An 11,113-nucleotide genomic window follows, 5' to 3' on the forward strand; every position below is an offset into this window, starting at 1 on the left:
AATGAAGAAACAAGGTAAAATGAAGTAATAATGAAAGAAGTTAAACAAGTAAATGAAGAAACAAGGTAAAATGAAGTAATAATGAAAGAAGTTAAACAAGTAAATGAAGAAACAAGGTAAAATGAAGTAATAATGAAAGAAGTTAAACAAGTAAATGAAGAAACAAGGTAAAATGAAGTAATAATGAAAGAAGTTAAACAAGTAAATGAAGAAACAAGGTAAAATGAAGTAATAATGAAAGAAGTTAAACAAGTAAATGAAGAAACAAGGTAAAATGAAGTAATAATGAAAGAAGTTAAACAAGTAAATGAAGAAACAAGGTAAAATGAAGTAATAATGAAAGAAGTTAAACAAGTAAATGAAGAAACAAGGTAAAATGAAGTAATAATGAAAGAAGTTAAACAAGTAAATGAAGAAACAAGGTAAAATGAAGTAATAATGAAAGGAGTTAAACAAGTAAATGAAGAAACAAGGTAAAATGAAGTAACAATGAAAGAAGTTAAACAAGTAAATGAAGAAACAAGGTAAAATGAAGTAACAATGAAAGAAGTTAAACAAGTAAATGAAGAAACAAGGCAAAATGAAGTAACAATGAAAGAAGTTAAACAAGTAAATGAAGAAACAAGGCAAAATGAAGTAACAATGAAAGAAGTTAAACAAGTAAATGAAGAAACAAGGTAAAATGAAGTAATAATGAAAGAAGTTAAACAAGTAAATGAAGAAACAAGGTAAAATGAAGTAATAATGAAAGGAGTTAAACAAGTAAATGAAGAAACAAGGCAAAATGAAGTAATAATGAAAGGAGTTAAACAAGTAAATGAAGAAACAAGGTAAAATGAAGTAATAATGAAAGAAGTTAAACAAGTAAATGAAGAAACAAGGCAAAATGAAGTAACAATGAAAGAAGTTAAACAAGTAAATGAAGAAAAAAGGCAGAGCAGAGAAAACCCCAACAATCCCCTCTGAGCAAGCACTTGGCGACAGTGGGGAGGAAAAACTGCCTTTAAACGGGCAGAAACCTCCGGCAGAACCAGGCTCAGGAGGGGACAGTCAACTGCCGGGACTGGCTGGGGGGGGGGGGGGGGGTTAACAGAGGTGGAGCAAGACGAGGCTACATCAGGTGAGGAAGCAGTAGCGTCTCTCCTCTGGAACAAGTGGAACCATTTTTTCTTTTTTTTCATGCACTTTTCCACGAGCGCTTTTTTCTGCAGGATGAGATTTCTCAGCTCGTCGATGGTTTCTGCGTTTTTTTTCTTCAAGTTTCTCACATCTTTGTTCCACCTCTTCCAATGCTGCTTGTTGTTCTTCAAGCTTGTCTTTGAGTTGTTTGGATGTTGCCTCCTGTATCAGCTTGTCCTTGTGCATGTCTGCATTTCTCTGTTGGACCTCTTTGTGCTTGTCTTTTAACTGCTTCTTTCTTTTCTTGATTTCTTGATTTTTGTCTTCATGTATTTTGTCTTCTTGTTGTTTTTGTGACTGCATTTGAGTGTGTTCACTCTTCAAGTTATTGAATTCCACCAAACGCCCCTTAACGAGCTCGGAGTTGTTTCTCGCTATCTGATCGATCCTTTTCTGCATCTGTGAGCAGCGTTTCTCCAGTTTGTCCCTTTCTTCTTCCACTTTAGTTGCTTTGTCCTCCAGCTGATTACAAAACTCTTGCAGTTTTAGATTTTTAGACTCAAAGTCCTGGACGATGCGTTTTCCTTCTTTCAGTCTTTTTTGTTGTTGCTCTTTCTGTTGAAGAAGGTCTTTATTTTGGCGCAGTGTTTCATCCAGGCTTTCTTTCAGCATGCGGTATTTTTCCTGCATGCTCTTCAGTTTGTGCTGCATGTCTTGTTGCTTTTTGTCCTGCTCTTCCTTCTGTTGGAGGAATTTATTCTTTTCTTCCACAGCTTCATGGAGCTGTCTTTGGAGGAGCCGATTTTTTCGGTCCATGTGTTGGAGATCCCGTTGTATCTTATCAGTCATCGTTTTCTTGTCTTGGAGCTGGTTGGTCATTTCTTTTAGTTCTGCGCGCTTTTGCCTGTTTTCTTTATTGAGGTGCACAATCTGCTCTCGGGCCTGAGCAAACTTGATTCCCCAGCCCTCATTAATAATGTTTATGTCCGGCTGGCGCTGTTGTCTTTCTTCCAGCTCTTTATTTTGGGCTTCCATTCGTCTACACTTGTCCTCCAGTTGATGTTTTTCTTCTTCAATTTGTTGCATTTTTTTCTGGAGAAGGTAGTTTTCCTTCCTACTCTCCTCTAATGCCCTTTGGAAGGATGAGATGCCATTTGGGGAAATTGGCTGGCCACGCCAGGAAGGAGAGGCGGCGTAATCTTTTTGAATTGGTTGTTTTTTTCTTGGAAACATGTTGGAGTTTCTATACGATGACTTTGAAGAGCTTTCCAAATGTTTCTGTGGTGAACGTTTTGTATGCTGCAAACACAGATGCTGCTGAAACGAACTAAATCTTGCTGTTTCTCACCCCTATTTAAGGAAAAACATCAAAGGACTTATGACGTTCTATGACATCATCACTCCAATGAGATTGTCACAAGACGTTTTGGAATGGGGTGTTTTTTTTTAAACTGTTTTCAAACTTAACTTAAAATTTCAGTGTTTCCTAGTTGTGGACTATTGGTTAGTCCAGCCGATAAAGAAATTAATTGTCACAAACATCCCTAATATTACATAACAGACGACAGAAAACAAGACAGTTTTTTTTCTAATAGAGGTATAATAAAAGTTTTTTTAATTATCCTACTTTTTATAAAAGAGAACATTTATTAAAGAGTATGTATTTAATTAAAAAACTCTGTTCATCTAAAGCAGGGGTCAACAACCTTTAAGACCCAAAGAGCCATAATTGGCCTATCTGGGGTTGAAAGGCTCGATAAATGCACGGTGTTTCGCCGGGTACACCGGCTTCCGCGAGTGTGATGCTTATTTTGAGCGATGAAAAAATAACAAAATATAATTTTATTTGTATAATGCAAAATCACAATAATCTTCCAATTTAGAACTACAAGTAAAAAAAAATCGAGAAGAAAAACGAAAGAAAAATAGAGTATCGCTATTTACCGTCAACTAACAGAGTTCTGTCATGTTCTCGTGACAAAGTGCCAAACTGGCCTCAGTCGTGTTTTTCTTTCTTTCATCTTCTCTTCTTTTGTTGTTTTGTTTGAAGCATTTGTTTAATTGTTGTTTTTTATTGTGTGGAAAGAATTTTTCTGAAAATATAGATATAGAGAAATGATATTATATATAGTTCTATATAAAATGTGTACAAAGGAGAAAGTATATAAAAGGGTTTTCTCAGTGGGGGATCTATGCATGAATTATTTTTAAAGACGCGGGGAAAAGGACACTGTACCTGTCGATGCACGTTTCCCAAGACTAAACGAGTCATATCGCTCCATGTTTGCTACTTTTGGTTTTTGGTTTTCTCCCGCAGAGTAAGAGCATCGCAGGAGCTCCTGAAGTCAAACGACGCCTCCCAGCACTCATTTATTAAAACGGAGTCGATGCCAAAAGTCTTAAACGTTAGAATCAAAGCAACAGCTGTGAACTCAGTCATGGTGTCATGTGCAGCCTTCATCTTACTGTCACTACTTTTTCATTTTAGGGTACGTGAGGTAAAGCGTCCGTCGATGTAGCTTGACTGTACAAAATTATTTTTCTACGTTATTAACAAAACAGAGCAGAGACTGATGCTGCTCCTGTCTGACCCCCTTGTGTATGGCACGTGTGTGTGTGTGTGTGTGTGTGTGTGTGTGTGTGTGTGTGTGTGTGTGTGTGTGTGTGTGTGTGTGTGTGTGTGTGTACATATATATATATATATATATATAACATTCTGTAACTGTAACTTCTGTCGGTGCTGTGCTTTTTTGGAAACCGAATTTCCCAGAGGAACCCACCCGAGGGATTAATAAAGTTCTATCTTATCTTATCTTATTTTATGTTTTGTTTGTTTGTTTTTTGGAGTGAATGAATGATATGCTTATTTTGTGATGACAAAAGACAACAGGTGCAGTTTGTAATGAGAAGAGAAAAATGGCCGTTAGCTAGAGGTTTCAAATGAGTTCATCCTTACCACCGATCAGTTTTGTCTTTGTTTTTTCAACATTTATTTTATTTTTGTCATAACGTTGATCGTTATCATGTGACCATCCTGTAGCAGGAAGGTCGCTGTAGCAGAAGTCATCTCCACTGAAGCCCCCTCACAGCAGAGGGCCAGTCATGCTGTTTATTAGGATTTGCTAGTTTTCAGTGAGAAAAAACATTTTCATCAAGTTTTAAATCCTTTCGTTGCTCTTTTCTCTGCGATTGTCATAAAATCGTCGTCCTCTTTTCAAGCCTTAGCTCGCTTTTATTTTGAAATATGAGTCTTGTGATCAGAGATGAATCTGTGCTGCATGATGTGCGTAACATCAGAGCGATAAAAGCCAGCTTTGCCTTTCAGTGATTCGCAGTAAGGACATAAATGACCTAAACTGAGACTGAAAAAAGTGCAGTCAGTTAAATGTTAGCTCACCTAACATGTAGCAGTGTTTACATGTAGCCATGTTTGACAGACTCCAGGGCTTTGATACCATAAGATGCCTCATATCCTCACAGACTCATGAGATCACACAGGTGGTCTGACCTGCTCGTGTCACACTGTGCTGTCTGTCTGTCCGTTGTTTTTCTCCTGCAGTGATGTTATGTAGCAGAAAAACAGTTGGATGCTGGAAAAGTGCAGAGCGATGGGTGACGTGTGGAGAACATCACAGTCTGTGTGTGTTCAACAGCTGTTAGAGCCACACTTTGTCCTTTCTGTGGTATAACTGCTGGATTTATTTTATTCCAACACTTAGAAACTGTCAGCAAAGCAAAACTTCATGATTGGATGATCCTGTGTCACGTCCACAGTGTCAAACGTGCACAGAGACAGTGACACCCACAGAGAAACCCTCAGCTTGGTGTCCATTGCAAATCTGCACCTGTTGTCTTGTTTCTACTTTCTTTGTTGAACTCAGAAACTCGAGACTTGAGATGAAGAAAAATGTTAAATAATGGAATAAAAAAAAGATGATTATTAAAAAAAGTAAAGTAAAATTATATAAATAAATGAGGTGATGATATTTCTGTTTACTTTAGAAGTTATTATACACTGTATGCTGTGATTCTGATCTGGGAAACATTAAAGACATTCATAGCCAGACTGCTGACTTTGTGTTTTTATTCAGTCGCCTAACAGAAGTGCAGTAAGAAACGATTTAGCCCATCCTGATTTCTTAGCTGTTTGCATATTTGACACACTTACGTGTTTCAGATCGTGAAGCAAATTTTTATGATAGATAAAGATGACCAGAGTCAGTGTAAAATAAAGCTTTTACATGTATTGCTGGGAGGTCGGCAGCTCCCTCCACTGCTTGGCCCTCTGTGAAAAACAACTGGGATCCAGCTTCCCTGTGATGCTGAATTATATAAGTGGAAGAAAATAAATAGATAGAAGGATGGATGATTGTATTTTGTGTACAATCGTTGAAGTGTAAAAAGGGTTGGCCCTCCGTGGTGCCCTAAGCAAAGTTTGATTTTTGGGGCCCTTTAATAGTGCCAATAATACGGATTAATGATCACCTACTATAAATGTATTTCATTTTCTAATGTTGATGTTGTTGTGAAAGATGTCATAAAAACAGATAACAAATTTGCAACTTTCATGAAAAATGTTTTCATTAATATTTTAAAAAACCAGCAAAACACCTCCCCCTGCTGGCCACACAGAGAAACAATAAATCAAACCTGAGAGCTGCACAGTTGCAGCAGTGTGGTTTACGTCATTGTGTTGTCAGCCTGTTTTACACATCGGTGGTTTCTTATTGACGTGTAAAAAGATCTGAAATCGTAGTCAATTCAGCTGCTATTGTGGGCTGGGGATGATTTACACTTAACATTTTAATAACTGGGTACTGAATGTCATAGGCCCAATGTTCCCTCTAATTTTTCACGTGTCTGAGCGAACACACAAACTCCCTGAGCGATCCCTTGGACCACTGAGCGACATCAGACGTGTGCACTGTGGTCACGCCGGCATCGAATCCATCCAAGTTTCATGGTTTATTAAAAGAATCAAATTACAGCGTTTACATTTATGTTAGACTACTTTTAATTAACTGCTTTAGCCCATTTACCATGAAAATGTAAAAACAAAAAAGCGTCACATAAGGACGCTGTCATAGCCTGTCAACCACGTTGATTAGCTGCGCATATACGCATTATTGGCTGGACTATGGGATAAGGTGGCATCGTTCCCATATGGGAGCAGCCAGTCACTCACTGACCAACACTGCAAAACAGAATTGTTAAAGTATTAATTTTAATTTCAATTCAGGTTAGATCTTTTTTTGTGCACAAAGCAGAATTTCTGTGCGCAGAGACTGTGCCAGCAGTGTGCAATTGCGCACGTGCGCAGCTTAGAGGGAACATTGCATAGGCCCACTAAAAGTTACAAAATAAGCTACTATCAAATACATTTACTGTAAACACATCAGAAGGTTCTTTATGTGGCAAAAAGTTAGATCTATACAAAATGTTGCAGGGAAACGGAGAAGGAGCTCGTATAGGTTTGAGTTTTATTCACATCTATTGTGCAGGTACAAATAGCAGAGTGGAAAACTTTATACTTTGTGTTTGCAAACATTAATTTATGAAGATTAATTAACATGAGTGTAGCACAAAGTAAAGGTGAAAGCAGTATTCTGACATGACAGTGCAATCAAAACACATTTTGCCACAACAATCTGTGAATAATTGTAACAAACAACTGTCATTTTAATATTGGACAAACTAGTTGTGCAGCCCTAACCTGAAATCTGCTGTTTGTTCTGAATGAAAAACGTTAGTCTTTGGTAAACATTTTAATCCCATTTATAGATGCAATATGTTATTTCAGTTAAGACTAAATGTTACCACACGTTCCCATCATTAGAGCGCATTTAAAGTGTGGAGAAGTCTGTGAAGGTTCTCAGTCATCCAGGTCATCATAGTCTAAGGAGCTTGGAAAGAAAAGCGTCTGGACTTCTTTGAGTTACTTGAAGACGTTTCACCTCTCATCCGAGAAGCTTCTTCAGTTCTAAGGGTCAAATGGTGGAGAGTCCAAGCTGTATTGAAGAATTTCTAACTTCATGTAGGCTAAACAGCGGCCTAGAATTAGACTCAAAACCCTGCAGTGCCCAAAATAAAGGGGGCATTAATGTGCCAGATTCTACAGAACTCCAGAAATAACTGCTAAGATGGGTCCAACACATCTGAGTTCATGCTGGAGGAACTGTGGGACACACTCTGCTAACCACACTCATATATTCTGGCTCTGCCCTAAACTCTGTGTATTCTGGAGGCAGATATTTGATGCTCTCAAAGACATTTTCCAAGGTAAATATTCCACTAAGTCCTACAGTAGCAGTGTTGGGAAGGATTGCAGAACATATTGACTGCAAAGCCAAAAGTTACCTGCTAAATATATGACTCACTGCAGCCCTAAAATGCATAACTATCAGATGGTTAAAACCAGATATAATCTATGGATCCAGTGAGTGTCTGTCTGATGGAACAAATTACATACTCAGACTACAGAAACAAGTCTTTGAGAAACGGTGGGGACCCATGTTACCTTTCCTATTACAATGAAGAACACCACCTAATTTTGTGAGCCCTCTCACTACACACACACACACACACACACACACACACACACACACACACACACACACACACACACACACACACACACACACACACACACAGCATGTTATGCCAGTTTCAGCTGAAACTATGTTTCAAACCATATTCCGGGTTTTTAGTTCACCATTTATGAGGTTTCAAGAAGAAAATAAAAGACAGATCTGAATGTTTGAAAATGTTTTGGAAAGATTCTGTAAAGATGAGATGAAAAATACTCAAAGGATAAATTTAATTGGTTTATTATTTAGATAAGAATAACAAGCAAGTAAAGGAAGAAACAAGGTAAAATGAAGTAATAATGAAAGAAGTTAAACAAGTAAAAGAAGAAACAAGGTAAAATGAAGTAATAATGAAAGAAGTTAAACAAGTAAATGAAGAAACAAGGTAAAATGAAGTAATAATGAAAGAAGTTGAACAAGTAAATGAAGAAACAAGGTAAAATGAAGTAATAATGAAAGAAGTTAAACAAGTAAAGGAAGAAACAAGGTAAAATGAAGTAATAATGAAAGAAGTTAAACAAGTAAATGAAGAAACAAGGTAAAATGAAGTAATAATGAAAGAAGTTAAACAAGTAAATGAAGAAACAAGGTAAAATGAAGTAATAATGAAAGAAGTTAAACAAGTAAATGAAGAAACAAGGTAAAATGAAGTAATAATGAAAGAAGTTAAACAAGTAAATGAAGAAACAAGGTAAAATGAAGTAATAATGAAAGAAGTTAAACAAGTAAATGAAGAAACAAGGTAAAATGAAGTAATAATGAAAGAAGTTAAACAAGTAAATGAAGAAACAAGGCAAAATGAAGTAATAATGAAAGGAGTTAAACAAGTAAATGAAGAAACAAGGTAAAATGAAGTAATAATGAAAGAAGTTAAACAAGTAAATGAAGAAACAAGGTAAAATGAAGTAATAATGAAAGAAGTTAAACAAGTAAATGAAGAAACAAGGTAAAATGAAGTAATAATGAAAGAAGTTAAACAAGTAAATGAAGAAACAAGGTAAAATGAAGTAATAATGAAAGAAGTTAAACAAGTAAATGAAGAAACAAGGTAAAATGAAGTAATAATGAAAGAAGTTAAACAAGTAAATGAAGAAACAAGGTAAAATGAAGTAATAATGAAAGAAGTTAAACAAGTAAATGAAGAAACAAGGTAAAATGAAGTAATAATGAAAGAAGTTAAACAAGTAAATGAAGAAACAAGGTAAAATGAAGTAATAATGAAAGAAGTTAAACAAGTAAATGAAGAAACAAGGTAAAATGAAGTAATAATGAAAGGAGTTAAACAAGTAAATGAAGAAACAAGGTAAAATGAAGTAACAATGAAAGAAGTTAAACAAGTAAATGAAGAAACAAGGTAAAATGAAGTAACAATGAAAGAAGTTAAACAAGTAAATGAAGAAACAAGGCAAAATGAAGTAACAATGAAAGAAGTTAAACAAGTAAATGAAGAAACAAGGTAAAATGAAGTAATAATGAAAGAAGTTAAACAAGTAAATGAAGAAACAAGGTAAAATGAAGTAATAATGAAAGGAGTTAAACAAGTAAATGAAGAAACAAGGCAAAATGAAGTAATAATGAAAGGAGTTAAACAAGTAAATGAAGAAACAAGGTAAAATGAAGTAATAATGAAAGAAGTTAAACAAGTAAATGAAGAAACAAGGCAAAATGAAGTAACAATGAAAGAAGTTAAACAAGTAAATGAAGAAAAAAGGCAGAGCAGAGAAAACCCCAACAATCCCCTCTGAGCAAGCACTTGGCGACAGTGGGGAGGAAAAACTGCCTTTAAACGGGCAGAAACCTCCGGCAGAACCAGGCTCAGGAGGGGACAGTCAACTGCCGGGACTGGCTGGGGGGGGGGGGGGGTTAACAGAGGTGGAGCAAGACGAGGCTACATCAGGTGAGGAAGCAGTAGCGTCTCTCCTCTGGAACAAGTGGAACCATTTTTTCTTTTTTTTCATGCACTTTTCCACGAGCGCTTTTTTCTGCAGGATGAGATTTCTCAGCTCGTCGATGGTTTCTGCAAGTGGTTTTTCTTCAAGTTTCTCACATCTTTGTTCCACCTCTTCCAATGCTGCTTGTTGTTCTTCAAGCTTGTCTTTGAGTTGTTTGGATGTTGCCTCCTGTATCAGCTTGTCCTTGTGCATGTCTGCATTTCTCTGTTGGACCTCTTTGTGCTTGTCTTTTAACTGCTTCTTTCTTTTCTTGATTTCTTGATTTTTGTCTTCATGTATTTTGTCTTCTTGTTGTTTTTGTGACTGCATTTGAGTGTGTTCACTCTTCAAGTTATTGAATTCCACCAAACGCCCCTTAACGAGCTCGGAGTTGTTTCTCGCTATCTGATCGATCCTTTTCTGCATCTGTGAGCAGCGTTTCTCCAGTTTGTCCCTTTCTTCTTCCACTTTAGTTGCTTTGTCCTCCAGCTGATTACAAAACTCTTGCAGTTTTAGATTTTTAGACTCAAAGTCCTGGACGATGCGTTTTCCTTCTTTCAGTCTTTTTTGTTGTTGCTCTTTCTGTTGAAGAAGGTCTTTATTTTGGCGCAGTGTTTCATCCAGGCTTTCTTTCAGCATGCGGTATTTTTCCTGCATGCTCTTCAGTTTGTGCTGCATGTCTTGTTGCTTTTTGTCCTGCTCTTCCTTCTGTTGGAGGAATTTATTCTTTTCTTCCACAGCTTCATGGAGCTGTCTTTGGAGGAGCCGATTTTTTCGGTCCATGTGTTGGAGATCCCGTTGTATCTTATCAGTCATCGTTTTCTTGTCTTGGAGCTGGTTGGTCATTTCTTTTAGTTCTGCGCGCTTTTGCCTGTTTTCTTTATTGAGGTGCACAATCTGCTCTCGGGCCTGAGCAAACTTGATTCCCCAGCCCTCATTAATAATGTTTATGTCCGGCTGGCGCTGTTGTCTTTCTTCCAGCTCTTTATTTTGGGCTTCCATTCGTCTACACTTGTCCTCCAGTTGATGTTTTTCTTCTTCAATTTGTTGCATTTTTTTCTGGAGAAGGTAGTTTTCCTTCCTACTCTCCTCTAATGCCCTTTGGAAGGATGAGATGCCATTTGGGGAAATTGGCTGGCCACGCCAGGAAGGAGAGGCGGCGTAATCTTTTTGAATTGGTTGTTTTTTTCTTGGAAACATGTTGGAGTTTCTATACGATGACTTTGAAGAGCTTTCCAAATGTTTCTGTGGTGAACGTTTTGTATGCTGCAAACACAGATGCTGCTGAAACGAACTAAATCTTGCTGTTTCTCACCCCTATTTAAGGAAAAACATCAAAGGACTTATGACGTTCTATGACATCATCACTCCAATGAGATTGTCACAAGACGTTTTGGAATGGGGTGTTTTTTTTTAAACTGTTTTCAAACTTAACTTAAAATTTCAGTGTTTCCTAGTTGTGGACTATTGGTTAGT

General features: G+C 36.9%; 1 protein-coding gene and 1 pseudogene across 1 annotated transcript; both read right to left on the reverse strand.

The window, feature by feature from the left end:
• Positions 1–1,116: 1,116 nt before the first annotated feature.
• LOC146675260 (uncharacterized) lies at positions 1,117–2,352 on the reverse strand. Its single transcript, XM_085402477.1, has one exon. The coding sequence runs from the start codon at positions 2,350–2,352 to the stop codon at positions 1,117–1,119; it is 1,236 nt and encodes a 411-aa protein (XP_085258603.1).
• Positions 2,353–9,599: 7,247 nt separating this feature from the next.
• LOC146675261 (uncharacterized) lies at positions 9,600–10,837 on the reverse strand (annotated as a pseudogene).
• Positions 10,838–11,113: the final 276 nt, after the last annotated feature.

Source organism: Rhamphochromis longiceps, linkage group LG3, assembly GCF_057381845.1.
Source record: "Rhamphochromis longiceps isolate RC_006_pf linkage group LG3, R_longiceps_female_GT1.1, whole genome shotgun sequence".
NCBI lineage: Eukaryota > Metazoa > Chordata > Actinopteri > Cichliformes > Cichlidae > Rhamphochromis > Rhamphochromis longiceps.